General features: G+C 44.4%; 3 protein-coding genes across 3 annotated transcripts in view; 2 read left to right on the plus strand and 1 right to left on the minus strand.

Annotated features, from left to right (window-relative positions):
• The window catches only part of THG1L (tRNA-histidine guanylyltransferase 1-like), a 5,273-nt gene extending 5,072 nt beyond the window's left edge, over window positions 1-201 (minus strand). The window contains exon 1 of the mRNA XM_014947717.1: window positions 40-201. Within this exon, the coding sequence (XP_014803203.1) occupies window positions 40-143 (104 nt within the window). The 5' untranslated portion in view covers window positions 144-201. The remainder of the gene's footprint in view (window positions 1-39) is intronic.
• A 249-nt stretch (window positions 202-450) lies between these two features.
• Window positions 451-8,827, plus strand: SOX30 (SRY-box 30). The gene is made up of 5 exons (XM_014947759.1): window positions 451-1,351; window positions 2,270-2,509; window positions 3,867-4,046; window positions 5,918-6,404; window positions 8,414-8,827. The coding sequence occupies exons 1-5, from the start codon at window positions 451-453 to the stop codon at window positions 8,781-8,783; spliced, it is 2,178 nt and encodes a 725-aa protein (XP_014803245.1). The 3' UTR covers window positions 8,784-8,827.
• A 6,841-nt stretch (window positions 8,828-15,668) lies between these two features.
• Window positions 15,669-17,772, plus strand: part of ADAM19 (ADAM metallopeptidase domain 19) — a 34,551-nt gene continuing 32,447 nt past the window's right edge. Inside the window, exons 1-2 of the mRNA XM_014948213.1 lie at window positions 15,669-15,726; window positions 15,813-15,892. Coding sequence (XP_014803699.1) covers window positions 15,669-15,726; window positions 15,813-15,892 — 138 coding nt within the window. The remainder of the gene's footprint in view (window positions 15,727-15,812; window positions 15,893-17,772) is intronic.

Raw genomic sequence — 17,772 nt, forward strand, 5'->3', positions numbered from 1 at the left:
GCGCCCCCGCCGTTGGCTGCCCCGCCCGGCCTTTTACACCTGTGGAAGTTGCGGCCGTCCAGCCGGACCACTATCCAGCAGTTGGGCAGACAGGTGTCGTCCGTCTCGAAGTCCCGCACGTACTCGAACTTGCTCTTGGCCATGGAGAGGCGGCGCGCACACCGCGCAGCGATGGCCGACACCGCCCGCCGCCACCCCAGCATGGCCAGGGCGGAAGCGGAAGCTCCGGGCGCCCTCTCCCTTCTCTCCCCACCCCCGAGAATACAGAGACGACGGGCCCCTCTGGGCCACCGGGCGGACCTCTCTATGGTTAGAGCGGGTCTCCATGGCGACCGCGTCGCGCAGCGGCGGGCGGGCGGGATGGCTGCACGCCCGTTGGCGGGCGGCGGCGCGAGGGCAGCGGGCTAACGTTGGCCCAACGGCCGCGGGCGGCAAACGGTCGGCGGCGGGATGGAGCGGAGGAGCAGCAGAGGGGCAGCGCTCCGCTCCCAGGCTCCCCGGGAACCGCCACCGGGCCTCTACCGCCCTCCGCCGCCGCCGGCCCCGCCGCCGCCCCCCGCGCAGGAGGAAACCAAGGGCCCTCACAGGGTGGTGCACTTCAAAGTGGAGAAGGCTGAGCCGGAGGAGGGGGGTGGCCACGGCAGCCTCGGGGAAAGCAGAGAGTCAAGGGGCGACTTCAGGCGCTTCCCAGCTCCGTGGGGAGGGGAAGAAGGGGCCCGCGTCACCATCAAGAAGGAAAGGGAGCCTGAACAGGGCGGTGGAGGAAGCCCCAAAGAGATGAAGGTGCTGGAGAACAGGGGCAATGGGAAGGAGCCCTGGAGAGGAGCTGCTGTCAAAGCCGAGCCACCTGAGGGGGCCTGGAGAGGAGCTGCTGTCAAAGCCGAGCCACCTGAGGGGGCCTGGAGAGGAGCTCCTGTCAAAGCCGAGCCACCTGAGGGGGCCTGGAGAGGAGCTCCTGTCAAAGCCGAGCCACCTGAGGGGGCCTGGAGAGGAGCTCCTGTCAAAGCCGAGCCACCTGAGGGGGCCTTCGAGGCCGGCAGGGTGAAGGTGGAAAAGGAGGATGCCCCGGCGGGCTCCCTGTGTGGGCCTGCTCATGCCAGCCCTGCCGAACACAAGGCGCAGCAGAGCAAGGGGCTTGGGATTCTTCCTGAAGACCTGAAGATCCCGGTTGTGTTGCACCCCTTACCTCCCGGGACCCGCATAGAGATCCAAGGCCCTCTGCCGCCAGAGCTGATCCATTTGACCCAAGTGCCGGTGAAACAAGTGCCTCTTAAAATGCAGCCTTTATTGGAACCTTCAGTAAAGATAGAAACTAAAAATGTACCCCTCACAGTACTGCCCTCCGATTCAGGTATTACGTTAAGGGTTCAGTAAGCGGCACACAGTTGGCAGGTTGTCATGTAGGAGAACACAAGTGGAAGGGTCGTGTTAAAGAACCATGCCTGGAGTTTGTACAACACACTTGGTCTTTGTACAAACTTACTTATAAATTACAAGCTTTTGTTGTACAAACTTAATTTACTCATCAGCGTAAGATATAAACATAGAGCAGCACAGAGTTCTCCAGTGGTTAAAATCAATGCAGTTTTGTCCACTTGCTCCCTGATTACGTTAAAGCCCTTATAACAGTTCAGAATTGCATTGAGCTGTGATTGCAAGTTTAAGGTCAGGAATCTTGATTTTTAAAGCTATGAAGCAATGATACGTTGATTGAAAATTTGGACATGTTAAATGAGATTTCTAGGCTTTCAAAATTAATGATTGAAAGTGAGGGCTTAAAGACTAGAAGACTTTTGGCCTTTATTGATAATATGAAAGAGTTTATTTATAAGCCTGCATCGTTAGGGCTTTTGATACATAGTTCTGGTGGTGATGACAAATTTGCAGTGACATGGTCTACGCTATACAATGTTTACTTTATAAATTCACCAGTTTATAAATCCATAAGAAAACAGTCTAACCAAGTGAAACCTAAACCAGTGTGTTAGCACCCCATATGTTTCATATTAAAAAAAAAATAATAATAAGATACACAAAAAGCCAGGTAAATGATTCCTTATGCGGTGGTTCAGTGAAGGTTTGTGGAAGATACTCCTTTAGCCTTAGTTATTTTTCTAGGAACTGCACTCCAAATGGGCATTGAGTTTAATGCGTTCCAAAGCTCTAGTGATTCTTTTGACTGCTGCTGACTCTTGATGTACTATTGCAAGTAACCTGTATTGCATATATTGCCTGGAAGATGATCATCTTTCCTCGTTTTGTTGCACAGGTATGCCAGATACTCCATTTAGCAAGGACAAAAGTGGCCACGTGAAGCGTCCAATGAACGCATTTATGGTGTGGGCTAGGATTCATCGGCCCGCCCTAGCAAAAGCTAACCCAACTGCCAATAATGCAGAAATCAGTGTGCAGCTCGGATTGGAGTGGAGCAAACTGACTGAGGAGCAGAAGCAGCCCTATTATGATGAAGCTCAGAAAATAAAACAAAGGCACAGAGAGGAATTTCCTGGTAAACAAGTATTTATTTACCTGAATGTTTTAGAAGTGCAAGATGTTTTGAAAAATGGGTCTCTTTCATTAAAGCAAGTAATAGAGTTGGAAAAAAATTACAAAAATCTCAAGCACACAGTCCTTCTGTCAGCTTTCTCGTGCCTGAAAGCATATTAATTTTTTTAAGCATCCAAAATGATGTTTCATCCTTCATAGACTCTAATGTTTTTCATTGTCTTAGGCCACCCCAGCTCCAGAAGCTCTTCTGAATGCTTTAGAAGTCAGGTAGTGAGTTTATTGTGAACATGGCCTGCTGCATCATTTTACATGGTCCAGAAATTTCTGCCCAGGTGGCCTGTGGTGACACATGCATCCATTCCCACAGGCAGGAAAGGGAAATGCCACAGGAAACACAAGCAGCATTGTATTCTGTAGGATTCTCCAACATGTAGACTTGAGATTCATAAATAATAGTGCAAAAGATGTTGTTTCTCAGCCTCTTGTCAAGTGTTAAAAATACGTACCCTTAACAAATTAATTTCTGCATAACACTATAGTTCAATAAAACAAATCATAAGTACTTTGAAGAACCTTTTTAAAAGCTGTTGAGATACCACATGTTGTAATCCTTTCTGTTGCCATAATCCTGCTAGTTTGTGATTATGGCTAATCCTGGTAGACAAGATCTGACAAATCTATCATAAACAAGCAAAAGATAAGAGCAGCGTTTTCCCTCTCTCCCTGCACACTGCAAAATTAAAAAAAAAAAAAAAAAAAAAGTTTCTTTAAAGTAGCATTAAGAGTACCTGGTGTAAGAAAAAAAAGCTGCACAGTGTAAATTCATAATATATTGATACATCTGATAGTGTTTGGTTACTGTTGTAAGTCAAAGGCAAATGTACTGCTCCAAAATCTATACAGGTTTCCAAGTGGGTCATATTTTCCATTGTCTCTTGCAACCTGCAGGTATATGTGAAATGTAAGGGGTTAAGGGATCAATCAGGAAAGATCCACATTTTGAACACAGTCACACTGTAAAATACTTCCACACTGAAAGCCCATGGTGCAGTGTCATGTTCTCCTTAACATGCCTTCCTCAGCAGTGCCATGTCACTCCTCGCTGTTCTGTATTTGTCTCACAAACAGTTAGAATTTAGTAACATAAAAATCATGCCCAAATATGTCCATTTAATTTCCACCTCTGATGAAATGCCCCATTTGCTCACTGAAACAAATGAGAGTTTTGCCATTGACTGTAGGAGCAGGTTTTGGACTCATTTTTTTAGATACTTCAGAATTACAGGTATCATAGCTTTACATAATGAATGAGACCATCCCAAAAATTGGATGTCTGCATCTTTTTTCATCTCTGACAGGATGGGTTTATCAACCACGACCAGGCAAAAGGAAGCGCTTCCAACTGCCTGTCTCTGCTGTATTTTCCGGCACTACTCAGACTATCATCACTACAAGTCCAACTGCCATTGGTCCCTTCCAGGCATCTGCTTACTCTGTTGTCATCCCCAATGTTAAGACCAGTATTGGACATCCAGTCTGTGAGTTTTCAGTAGCAAATGATTCTAAAAATTTGGAATTTACCTATTGTAGTGAAAGTTATATATACAGTATAGATATAGTTAAAACAATTTCTCAGTCTTTCTCAACACCACTATTTCTATCTCTTAGTCTCTACCTACTGCTTTCTCAGCCTCTTAAATTCTTCTGGCTTCTTCATTGCCCACAGATTCCTTTGTAGCTCCTGGTTCCCTCCTCCTACCTCTTGGTCTTTTTGGATCTTTATTACTCAACACGTGCTTCCTGTTGAGCTACAGCTGTTTCTGGTTCTTGTTCTGTCTCCACCTCACATATATCTTACCTCCCCAGGTCTAACTGTGCCAGTGCTCAGCCCTGCTCTGCTAAGCCTGAAAAAGCTCATTAGCATAGTCCATGGCACCTCCACCTAGTGTTCCTTGGTAGAGGGCACCACTGCTCTAGAGTGAGACTGCTGATGAGAAACAGCAGATAGAATTGTCAACAAGGTCATCAGAAAGGAAGTTCGTAGGGTGTTAGTGTGTGCTGCAATATCAGGGCAGTCACTAAATCTAAGAAATTTTTCCTTTGCACAATTTCCATGAACATTTACTTAGGTGTCTATGCACACCTGCAACAGTTCTCTAGGTAGTTGTTATGAACTTGTGCATGCCCGTGGTTTGAGCGTACATAACTCAGCTTTTATACAAACAAAAATATAGTTACAGAAGGAATGCATTAAAAAGTTGCACCTGACCTGGAAAGATCCTCATTTTTATAAGAATTCAATATGGACAGTGAAATAGGGTGTAGTAGGAGAGCCCACAGTCAAGTATAGTAGCTGACCTGCAGGGTTTGTAGTGGCAGCTCTGGCTCTGTCAGTGCATGCACAGCAGATTTCAACAACAAATAGCTTAGATCCAGGGAACGGCGTTTTTATCTTTAAGCATACTCACAAGGGCTGTTATCTTTTTCATGAGGCAAGAAAAACACCTGTTTATGCTGTGTGGTAATATTCAGAGATGTAAAAGAGAAAACTCAGCTTTGTTCCAAAATTCTGAGACAGTGATGTGATCCTTTCTCAAATACTTCTGTAAATTTGACTGAATTGAGTATTCTTTGTTTTCTTACCCAAGTATATTTTATAATGTTATTTTGTCCTCAGATGCTACTATGTTTCATTCTAGAGTTTACTATCCTATTGTGGTTGAAATGATTCTTAAATATAAACTGTAAAAATCTAAATGCATTTAAGTCCTGGTGACTTGGAATTTAGACTCTTAGACTAGGTAGTGGGGTTTGAAAATACTTACGCAATGTGTTTTGAAATCTTCCTGTATAAAGGCAGCCCTGTTGACGTGAGATGTGATTTGAAAGTGTACATTCCAGCTAGCAGGTATGTTCATTGGTGAAACAAATAAGAAAAACATATCAGAGAGTAGGGTGTTTTAACTGTCGCTCTGCTCTTCACTGCAGCTTTGGCACCACACAGATTTGGCGAGGATTTGGCAAGGATTTGGTTCACTCCAGCTCAGCTAATAGACTTGGGAGGTTTTCTGAGCTTCAGGTGCTAAATGCACGCTCCAGCCCCATTTTGTGGCCATATGAAGACAAGACACAGCCCTCACCAACCTCATAGCCTTAACACCCACTAGTGCCAATTAGTTCTTCTTTTACCTTGGGTTTCTGTAGAAGGAAGGTTGAATGTGTGGGCTCCAGGCCCATCTGTCAGAACACATGTTGGCCAAGTGGTGTGTGACTGTGAGTTGCGGGGAAGTAATGATGGAAAGTGTTTTGAGGGGAATGGTTCTGGCTCTGGCTCTGTTCTGCTATGCTGCTGTTTATGAAATCTCTTCCTCTATTCATGTCTGATAAATAACTGTTCTGTTTCCTAAAGGTGAAGCTCCTCCTGCCATCCGTCTGCCGGCTTCTTCCATTCAACATGCTGGTCCAATCACTCTTTTCCAGACTACCAGTACAAGCACCCCATCAGTGCCTGTTCCAGCTCCAACCCTGGCCCTGAGCCCTGTCATTCCCCTACAGCACTTTGCTAAACCTGCTCAGGCAGAAGCTCTTGATGTACCATCTGGGCTCAATTGTTCTCTGAAGAGACGTACACCAGTTTTCATTGAGAGCAGAAACCCAAGTAACATAACCACCAATAACAGCAGATTTTCTGTCTCTAATAGTGAGCCCCCAAAGGAGTACCCAGGGGTTCCTATTTTCCCTAGAGGTGTACCTCTTCCCCAGGCTACCCCTTGTCTTCACACACGTCTCTACGAGCCTCCTCCCATTGGTCAGCCATCCAGCCTGTTTGGAGTACCTCCTCGGTTTCCATTTTACCACCCTTACTTTGTACCTGGACCTCACTATTTCCCATCAAGGTAATGAAACCCTTCGTTTCAATACCAGTAAGAGCAAATGCTAAGAGGCAGAGTGTCTTTTGACTTACAGAAAGTAGATGGATCATTTAGAAGGAAAGATGCTCTTACCTTCCTATAGGTCCTGTGTGGTGGGACCTGCTGGCCTGAGGCTGCTCGTAATATATGTGCAGTTATTGAAGGCTCCACAGTGCTATTGCAGTAATTGGCACTCCCAAGCCCACAGTAAATAGAAATATCTCCTCCCTACTTTGTGCACCTAAGTGCAGTTGATTTCTACAGAAAAGCATTAGGTAGAGATAGTGGAAGTATATTTTGAAAAGGATTGGATGGAATTAAAGTAAGTGTGTGAGATGTCTCCTGGGTACTATGATTGCAGCTGTCATAACTACCAATATTTCTGAAATCCAGCCTGGTGGGAAATGTCTCCAGAATTGTTATGTAAGTAGTATTTCCTAGTTTTTACTTTGTGGTCTCTGGGCAGTCAATCAGAGATCACCTAATCAAAGAACTCACAGGCCAACAGATGTAATATCCCGTGAGTATTTCCTAAGCTAAGCATGCACAGAGAGCCCCAGTGCCCTCCCAGCAGCAGGTGCCTTCTCAAATGCAGGAAGTCTGGTGGCCTAATGGTGCTTATTCTTTGTAAGGCATCATTTTTCTTTCATGACTGTGCAATATCAAACATAATAACAAATTATTATGACTATTAGACTTAAATACTGCCCTTTAATACACTGCTCATTGCTACTAATAGCAACAACCAACATGTTCCTATGGCAATAAGATTACGTGGTCATAAATTAGGGCTGATGATGACCCATCAACCTCAAAATAACTTAATGAACTGATAAGTGCAATACAAGATAGTTCTATTTTTGGAGTCCTTTAAAGAAACACAGGACACATATTCCCGAAATTGCTAAAGATGAACTTTGCTTAGCCCTTGGTCTCTGAAATTAGGCAGTTTTGTGAGGCCTCTCGGGGAGAAGAGTGTTCTTGTAGCATAAAATATGGTTCTGAGATGACATGTTAATGGACTCCTAAAGGTTGCCAACATTGCTAATGTCAGGTTCTTTCAAATACAATAATTTATAAGTTCACATTCCTATAAACTCATTTCTTGCGTACAAGAATCATAATTTCTGTGCAGCATTGACAGTGCAAAGGTACGTATGCAGCTTCATGCACAAAAAATTTAAATGTTAGATTGAAAAGATAAGTAGTCTCCTTGAAACCTTAATAGAGATTGTATTGATGTCTTTATGGTGTCTGCACTGTAGAGCTCTATTACTTCTTCATACACTTTGTTTTCTTAACAATGTAGTGAATTTCTATAACACTGTAAATTAAAATATGTGTGTCATTCTGCATCAGAATAAAAATTCAGACTTCTGACACCAGAGGAATACAGTTACATTTGCCATAGTTTTTTCATGCAATCTACTATGTGGTTGCTTTTTAAAAATTTATCACCGTACATTCTTTAAATAGTAACATTGACAACACACATGGGGCACGAGAATTCTCTCAGTCCTCCTGTTCAACAACAATGTAACGACGCAAGAGTTCACTCCAAGAATAAATCAGAGCGTTTGACCCCAGCTCTGTCACAAATTTTGGCATACAGAAATGACACAAAGTGACTTTTGATGCTTTGTTTTACTGTTCTGAATATGTCAGTTAACATACCGCAGGCTTATCAGATGCTAGTTTATCTATGAGATTATTTTTTTGATAAATACTCTGGGGTTTGTGTTTGTTCTCCAAACAACATCCTGCTGTATCAAGCGTGAAGAGGCGCGTACGCACAGATACAGAATCTGTGCACAGCTCTTGTTACGGCCACAGTGTTTAAATTAGGCATGGTTTTAAAGTATGTGTGGTTTGAATATTTCAACAGGATAAGCTGACTAACATGGAACATTAGTGTCATTCTGTTTTTCTTAGCTGCCTGGAAGTCCAGGCAACCTGCATTTCTGAAATCCAACTTTCATTCTCTTTCATTGCAGCACGTGCCCATTCAGCCGACCTCCATTTGGCTGTGGGAATTTCTCCAGCTCACTGCCTCAATGCCTCGGCTTTTATGAAGACAGGTACCAACGACAGGAAATGATGTTTTCAGCCCTGGACGGAAACTATCCTTTCAAGGAATACCCAGGAGAAAGCATCCGTGAGGACCGTCGCCCCTGCGAGAGCCTTGAAGTAGTGTCCTGTTACAGCAGCTGCAAGGAGGAGAGATATTTAAGCCCCCTGCCACAGCTGGACATCGGAACGTTGGAGGAGGTTCTGTCAGCTCCATCTACTCCCTCCAGTGTCCACTTCATCAACGTAACCGACAGCGACGAGGACGACGAAGTCAAGTTGTTTCAAGAATTGTAGTTTTTCAAACAAATTATAAACCAGAGAAATAAATAGCATGGGAAGTAAATTTTATCCTCAACACAGTCTTTTCAGTCAATATGTTCAATGGAAAACCCATGTAGCTTGAGTGAGCCATCTAGGTAATTTTGAAGAGTCTGATGATCTGTTTGTATTTTGAGAGATCTCACAAAGAGCTGGGGAGGTCAAAAGCCTCTGGAATTTTACCTGCTTCATCAGGGCATTGTTTGGGCTCTGCCTCAGGAAAGCACTTAGACAGGAATACAGCTCTAAGCAGGGGACAATGTGCTTTCCTGAGGAGAGCCAAAATAGGTGCTTTGATGATATTTGCCATAATTTTGTAGGTATTAGTTTAGGAACTTTAGCAAGTGAAATAATTCTGGTTTATGACTGTAATTCTTGCTGCAGTAAAATACTATAAGGCCTGGAGAGTGAAGTCAAGAATTATTTGGCAATGCTTTACATTTTTCCTTTGATGAGACAGTTTTAAGCTTAATTTGGTTAGTTTTTAACTGTAGTCTGTATTTGTGGTACAACTGCTATATAACACACTGAAAAGTTACATCAGTTTCAATAATACCTTGGTCTGCAACCAGTCCCATTAATAAAACTGAGGTTGTCCAGAAGTTATGGTGAGGCAGGGTAGGACCCAGAGAGAGGACAATGGATGAGCTCTGGCCCTGTGACTTACACTATGGGCTGTGACTCATTCCCTGAGTATTTAGTACTCTAAAGAATTCTCCAGAGAATACCAAATTCTCTGACAAATATCAAAGGCTTTCAGTAGCTGAACTTGGGAGTAATGAAATTAAAAATTTTTTTGTCAAAATTTGTCATCTATGATACTAATGTTTTTTCTCTCCCCTGTTTTGTGGAAAAGAAGGTCATTTTCTTCTGGGAATCCTGTTATTTTGCTGTTGTTGTATTTGAATAAACTCACCTGAACAATGTATGCCTAATGCTTCATTTTAAACCACGGACATTGAACTGAGTGGGGACAGGGAAACTGTAATACGTGTAACTCCCAGACTTACTGTGCAGCCAAGCTGCATGTGCCTAGAATGAGCTGAAGTCACTTTTTCAGACAATTTGGGCTACTAATACTAGTGTGTGTGTATATATATATGCGTGTGTGTATTTATATTTCTAATTATGTATATATATATATGCGTGTGCGTGTGTGTATTTATATTTCTAATTATGTAAATCCAGCTACCACAGAAATATGGGAAGAGCTGAAAACTGTGGATGGAGAAGGCCATCCATGCTGGACCACCAGAGGATGCTAAGGAATGCTTCAGAGGAAGCTACGGTAAATCCAGCTACCACAGAAATATGGGAAGAGCTGAAAGCTGTGGTTGGAGGAGGCCATCCATGCTGGACCACCAGAAGATGCTAAGGAATGCTTCAGAGGAAGCTACGTTGACAATCCCATATGGGACATCCTGTATTTTAGGGGTTATCCCACTGGATCTGTTGGAACCTGAGCATCCTGTCAGTCCTGAGGCTTAGGCCCCCTATATCCATTGAGATCACATTATTGATAAAGACAGGTAAAAATGAAATTTCCATGTGCCTCAAAAGCTAGTCCTAAGTCAGTGTGGAGTAGGAATCTTCTGGGTTCTTTGAATTTTAAGTTTTCAGTCTTAGATCAATGTTTTCATGCTTTTCTGCTTCTGTGGGCTCGTAATTCCATTTTCCAAGTCCAAAATCAAAACCTCTCCTTTGAAAAATACCGCATTTTGTAGTTAAAAAACACAAAAGCATGAGTAAATCCTGTATATCCTACACACTGCATCTGCAATGCAGATGAATCATTAAGAGGAAAGTCTTATAAATAGTAGAAAATGCCTGTTTGTTTCTAAATTATCTTCTTGCTGAAAGCTGATCTGGCCTGCAGGAATGCATGTGGGCAAATGTACTAATTCCTACACGAGCATGTTTCAGGGTATAAACCAGCTGTTTGTGGGATTATTCTCTAGATCTCACTTCCCTCTTCTCCCATTTTTCTTTTTATACACTAGGGAGTAGGATATATGACATATTGCAGTGCACCAGGATCTAGAATGGTTTCTTGCCATGGATAATATGAATTTCCTTCCAGCACTGAAGGGAGGTGCCTCAGAGCTGCTCATACCCTGTGCTTGCTGTGAACCCAGTGCTGGTAGCTCAGAGTGAGCTTCAGTGGGTTGAGGGGTTCAGCACTTGCTGCACAGCATCCATCTGCTAATGGGGCCTTTGCTGTTTGTGTAGGAAAACACAGTATTATACCCTCAGTGGAAATCTGTCCTGTTTAATACCACAAAGGCCAGAAGAAGAAAAGACTGAGGGTTAATGCATCTTGGATACATCAACATGAACCAAAACGTAGGGCTGATCCCTCCTTCCCTTCCAGTGAGAGCTGAAGTCCTGACATGGGATCTGTGTCTGCAAGTCTTTGGCGTTGGACCCAGCCTTCAGCTGAGCTCTCTTGAAGACTATTGTGTCTTCTCTACAACAGAAGAGAAAATTATACAAACAACCCATCCGAACCTCACTTCCTCTGAATCATTCCTTAGCATGCTCTGGCAGCTCCACATGGGGGAACTCTCTTGTGGTAGAAGAGGTTTTTAGCTCCCATTTCTAGGTCATATTCAGCCACCATCAAAATTATCTCTTAAATGAAGATTTCTGAAGTGCCAAGTATCTGGGCTGTTATTTCTCCTCTTGCAACATGTGAAGTGGGTCTCAGGCAGAGCCTGTCCGTGGCAAGTGTGTGCCCTCCTGCAAGCCTGCTTCATGGCAGGGCAGAGGCTACTTGGGACATGAGAGATATATTCTACTCTCTTATAAGATTTTTTTTTAACCTTCTTTCTCTGCTATTTACCTTAATCTAAACTAAAAATCACCTTGCTTCTCAGCTTGAAAAACAAATCAAATGCAGATTTTTCAAACAAAATTTGCTTTTCTCCTGCTGCTGTAAAAGTCTAAAGACATTCAGTAGCACTTCCCAGTGCATCACTGCCCGTGGCTATCCATTTGCAGAGATGAATTTCTTCTCCAAAGCTACTGGACAGCTCTATGGATTGGATGTTATTAAAGCCCTTTTGCCATTAAACCTGTTCCCTTTTTCTTATGAAAATAAACTACTTCAGTATAATCACTGTTGCGTTGGAGAAGTTTGCAGGCAGCATGGAGGGGACAGTGCTTTACATGTACAAATACAGATAAAAAGCTGCAAAGTGTCTGCATATACAGTCTCCTACTCTTAAATTCACTCGCCTGCAGGAATGAAGCAAAAGTAGCAGCAGTGACCCACCCTTTAAAAAAAGCGTGGAGAGTGCCTTGATATAATTTCACTAACAGCACATCGGGACAAGCCCTCGTCTGGTACCTGATCATCTTACAGCACGTCTCCCTCTTTGGCAGGACAGCTGCTCTAGGGCTCTTCCAAGTATTCCTGCTGTCCTACATGGGTGGTGGAAAACCAAAGCCAAGCAGAAGATTCTGGGTCAGCCGAAGCTGTTCTCAACTGCTAAGACTCAGAATAATGAAGTCTGCTGTTAAATCTCCAGTTCCCTTCATGGATTCTCAGCCTTCCTCTTTTGATCATTTCAAGTGATATCAAGGAGGAAAATGTGCTGAAAAATGGAAGATTTCATGCTCCACTTAAGTCAGCCAAAGACATAGAGTTTCTTTCATCAGTGTGAGTGTCTGAAATGCACAGGTTTGCCAAGACAAAATCTTCTACCTTCTCCCTCTAAGACTTTGATTCTTGGTAACATTTTCTCCAGTGTCAGCAGGAGTCTTTTCAGAGCAGTTCATTCAGCAACCTTTCCCATTTCTGAAGAGAGAGTTCCAATGAAATATTACTGAGCTTTTACTCTGATGCATGTCCAAGTCATTCTCCGCATAAGTCTGTTTCTTTGACAGGCGTTCTCCTCTGTAGGTCTATTTCCTTCTAGACGGCTAACTCCTAATTTACTATGAACATAATGGGAGAATGGTCATTTTTTGCTTTCCAGCTGACAACAACAGTGTTAGACCATCTTGCAGACTGTAGAGTAAGTTCAGAAACTCCACTGCAAAACCATTCGTATCAGCTTTGTCCCGGAGAAGCTGAAACATTGAATTTTCAAACCTAGTGGCCGACCGCACGCACCCACCCTTGCTCTGGGCACTGCACGGGGGCTGCTCTTAATAGGTATGGCCATCCCTTGATCACAGGGGGGGAAAGAGATAAGGGAACAGAGCACAGACGTCCAAACTCCCAGCTGATACTTTTAATCAGGCAGTTGGGATCCTGGAGGAAATGAGTCTGAGTCTGTGTAATTTCTAGATAACTGAAAGCCTGACCTTGCTCTGTGAATCAGGCAAAGGTCCCATTGAGCTTTTAGAAGAGATGGGTACAGGCAGGATCTGACTCATCCTGTGCCAGAGGCAGGTAACGTTACCGCATCTGGGCGCTGTTAATAAGGCTGGAATATCCCGAATCTTTCCATGCAACAATGTCTCAGCAATGTGATACATCACATATATAGAGATTAAACTATATATAACAACTGCACAGTCTGTGGTTATATTTTTATAGAGGGAGTTTCTGGTGATTATAAATTAAGATATCAATTCTCATATTACCAAGAACGAAAGATAAAAATATCACTATATAGCAAATGCAAATATTGCATGTATTTCATTTTTATGATACTTGAATGCTGACAAAAATCACAAGCAGCCAGTTATCGCCCTAAGTATTTTAGCAATCAAAATAAGGCTTCTTTTATTCCATTTGACATTTTTTTGAGCTGATCTTTTAGAGAAATATATGAATCAGGCCCTGTGAAGATTTGTAGTAGTGGCAAGATTTGTGACAATCTTTTAGTGCAAATACAGAAGTTCCTCATAAAAGTTTTTTTTTCTTTGGGGAGACAGAAATTTTATGCAAGGACGAAAGCAGAAGAGCTAAATTTGTGTCTAAACTTCGCTTGCATTTGCATTTGTTTATAATAAATGCATCATCAATAGTGCCATTGTTTTCATCTGTATTACAGGCAGCTAAAAATAAATGGGAGAGTTCACAAAAAATTTAAGGTTTCCCTTTATAAAGCTCCATATGATTAGAAAAAAGCTGAAATCTTGTCCCTGGATATTTGCTTTGGGAAAAAACATGGTTTAGTTGCATGATGAAAATTTGTGACCTGTCTGTGGATCAGTTCAAATGTCATTGTTAGCCTGTTCACCTTGGTGATTCCCTCTAGGTGTCCTCACGATGTCCTAGCTTTCTTCTGCCAGGGTGATATCAGGAATAAACTGACCTTTGCAAGATCACAGAGGTTCAGTGTGTGAAGTGCTGGGGGAGAGAGGGGACCACATATGAAAGTCATAAACCTAAATGGCATCTGCAAATGGAAACAGCCACATTTCCTTTGGGCAACAGTGGCAGGATTCAGCAAAGACCTTCAGGAAAAGACAGCTCAGAGGTTTCAATAGCATAAATAAACCTCTGGACAAGAGACAAAATCATTATTATTATCTAGCAAACCTTTTTTCTAAATGGAGTATTAATTTCCTTTTGGCCTGATTTACCGATACACTGTGAAATGCAGCCAGATACAAATTCTCCCCATTTCTTAAGCTGGTTTCCTGGTGGCTCACCTACACGGGCACTTTAATAGAGATGAATGGAAAGGGTTGTACGGATAACGCGGATCAATGGCTGTCTGAAGAGTATGACTAAGAGAATATAGAGATGAATGGAAAGGGTTGTACAGATAACACGATCAATGGCTGTCTGAAGAGTATGACTAAGAGAGAATGCCTTTCCCTGCCACCCTGAGCCAACCCCATAAAAATCACATAAAAGTCAGTCCAGCCCCGCAGCTTTGCTAGTGTGGCTGCAGTTGAGCTGGCCAGGACTCCCAGCAGAAATACACCAACATAAGGGAAGGCAGGTGCTTTTCACGGGCTCAGCGTGTGCAAGGAGCATCTACAGCACATGGAGCTTCAGTGTTTGCAGCTAGTAACCTCAGAACAGCCCCACTAACTTGGACTCTCTTCTCCTGGTGTGACCCGGAGCCACACTGGCTAACCCTCCCAGCAGTGAGGAGCTGCATCTGGTGGTCCTCCTTAACCCAACCCATGGGTTAGCCTGAAAGGATGCAGGAGAAGACAGGGATGCTCCTTCAGAAACCTCATGGGAGTGAGTGGGTATCCCTGAAGGGCAGCACAGGGAATATGAGCAGTGGGTGCTTCCAAGCCCTTCCCCAGCCCCTCCGTCTCCCCCAAGGGGAGAAAGGCAGTGAACATTTTTTCGCTTTTGCCCATTCCTATCAGAATAAATTTCACTCTATATCCCTTCAGCTGTCCAGGGGCCACGCATTTCCCAGGAGTGGAGGGATGCAGGATGCCTCTGGAAACACGGGTTCAGCCACGAAGGGTTTGGTAGGATTACACATAAATGTAACAAATAAATAAATAAACAACTAAAGCCACAACCCAGCTCCTCCAAGAGCCTCTTGACAATGATTTGGCTGCTTCCCTCCAGCGGGTCTCCCCTTTTTTCTAGCTGTTGAGGCACAGCGGATTTCTGCGCTGGAAAAAGAGCTGGGGGGGGGTGTGAAGTTTTGCAGGGGGAGCCCCAGCAAAGCGCTCAGGCTTCCCCCCGCCCCGGGGTGCCGAGGGTACAGCGGAGCCCCCCCACCCCGGGGCAGAGCCCCTACGGCACCTCGGGGTGCATCCCGAGCCGCTGCCAGGGGGTAGGGTGGAGGAAGAAGAGGAAGAGACACCCCCGGTTTCCCCAGGCAGGGGGGCTGCAGGGGCGGACGGGGCCGGTGGTGGGAGGGGATAAAGGGGCCGGGCGGTTTTATAGGGCGGGCGGCGGCGGAGCCTTGTCTCCTGCCCGGAGCCATGCGGGGCCGGGGGCTGCTCTGCGGCATCGCCTTCTCCTTGCTGCTGCTGCCGCCCTGTGAGTGCGGGGTGCCCCCGGGGGGGCGGAGGGGTCGGGGTGCGGGGGGTCGGGGCGCTGAGCGGCTCCTTCTTGTGTCTCCGCAGGCGGAGGGGCGGGCGCGGAGCCGCAGCCCGAGGTGGTGGTGCCGCGCTGGGCAGCCCCGCGGAGCCCCGGCAGCCAGAAGGTAGGTCGCGCCCAGCGCTTTTATTGATATATTTTATTTCCCGACCTCCCTGCCGTTTCCAGGGAGGGGGGAAGAAGGAACGATGCCGCGGTTAGCGCAGGACCTTGTGGTGCGTGTTTTGTGGTTGGTTTTGGTTTTTTTTTAAGCCGCAGGGATGAGCGGCTTAAAAAAGCCCGAAAGGCCATCTGTAGCATGGGGGGGGGGGTTTCTCCAAACCCCGAGAAAAGCTGGGCAAGCTGGTTGGCACATCTCGGGCACCGAGCCCAGGAACGCTCCTGGCAACTCGCATCCACCCTCTGCAAAAGCTTGTACCGGTTTCCCTCCTGCCATGCTTGTAAACCTAGATGGAGTCTACCTGTTCCATGTGTCTGGGAAGGGGAGGGCATCAATGCAATCAGTGGCATTCAGGGAACAGCTGAGTAGAGGTGTCTGGTTGAGGAGGAGCTGATGAGTGCCAGCTGTGAGGGTACTTCCAGAAGAAAAGCCAACCAGTAGCTCAGGTGTGTCTAATTATGTCTAACACATCAACGTGTTCATACTGATCTTATCCCACGTCTGGGTGGACGGATGGAGTGGGGTGTCAGTGGTTCTTCTGAGAACCCCGGAGGTGCCTGACGTAAACAGCAACTACAACCCGCAGTCCAAATTCTCAGCGTTTGCATTGCCACAATCAAGAAGTTATCAGTTGCGTAATCAAATAAAAAGAGGAAAATCCAGATGGTTCATATTCATTTATGTTGTGAATCGGAAAAAGGGAAGCTGCAGCATTATACTAAAGAAAAATCATGGCATCTCCCCATAAGTGGTGCTGTTTTGGGGTTTATGTCCTCTCCATGTGATGAGACTTTCTAAAACATTTTATTGGTCATAGTAAAAAAAAAAAGCTACAGTGACTCTTCCATGATCTTAATTCTCTCTTTCGTAGTCTCAATTCTCTTTAAAATGTCCTTGTGATGCTGCCTGGAAGTTTTGGTTTGCTCTAGTATACGTAGTGATATGAATACATCTGGACAGCATTACCCCTTAAACAAATTTGCTGGGTCTCAGGGGTCGTACTTGGTTTGTTTCAGGCAAGTTCCTGTTGGCTCTAAAACCAGTGTTAGCAAAGCTTATGTACAGCTGGGATATTTCAGTTGCACAGCAATTGACAGACTCTGAAGTAGTGGGATTATTGAAGGAGAAGGGAAAGTGTTATTAGTAACAATGATGTTTGCACAAGCTTTGTGAAGAGACCCCCAGGCCCCCCCAGTTGGTTGCACGTTACTGAGCACCTGTGATTTCGGTAAAGTAAACTCAACCCCTTAAAATCAGCTGTTGTTGTATAGTATACACTAAATGCATTAACTTGTTTTGCATCATCTGTGTGGGTCTGGTGCAATATCCTGGAAACTGAAAGAAAAGATGAACAAAACCCAGAATATGAGCAGGGAGCTGATGAAAGGAGAAGTTTATAACGGAGCTTGGAATTGATAAAGTGGCAAGCGAGAGTGTCTCTGGGCTGACAGATCTTTCATCAGAACATCCTATTCAGTCAGCCTTGCTTTGTTCTGCTTTCAGTTGATCTGGTCTGCAAAACATCCTCCAACACTGAATTAGGAAATACTACGGGTTAATCGTATCACCAGTTTTTATGATTTTTTTTTCCTTCCAGCTGAATAGAGAAGTCTGTTCTTATCAAATGGGTTATTTTTCATCTGGGGAGTTTATTCATCCCTTTCCTTTTATGAGAAAGCCTTTGGACTTAGAAATCCCCAGCTGACCTTAGCTAGTGGTCCTGTTTTGAGTTGGTCTTCTAGTTGGGCTTCTAGAAAGCATATTCTATACTTCCAGTCTCTTGAATTATTATTTTTTTTAAATGTTGGTTTTAGTGTACACATTTA

Source organism: Calidris pugnax, unplaced genomic scaffold (genome assembly GCF_001431845.1).
Source record: "Calidris pugnax isolate Ruff unplaced genomic scaffold, ASM143184v1 scaffold27, whole genome shotgun sequence".
Lineage (NCBI taxonomy): Eukaryota > Metazoa > Chordata > Aves > Charadriiformes > Scolopacidae > Calidris > Calidris pugnax.

What these genes read in the sequence shown, in the direction of transcription:
- SOX30 (XM_014947759.1), top strand. Translation starts at nt 451, where the DNA reads ATGGAGCGGAGGAGCAGCAGAGGGGCAGCGCTCCGCTCCCAGGCTCCC. An exon ending in AGTACTGCCCTCCGATTCAG is followed by an intron (nt 1,352 to 2,269) that starts GTATTACGTTAA and finishes TTTGTTGCACAG; the next exon opens with GTATGCCAGATACTCCATTT. An exon ending in CCTCACTATTTCCCATCAAG is followed by an intron (nt 6,405 to 8,413) that starts GTAATGAAACCC and finishes CTTTCATTGCAG; the next exon opens with CACGTGCCCATTCAGCCGAC.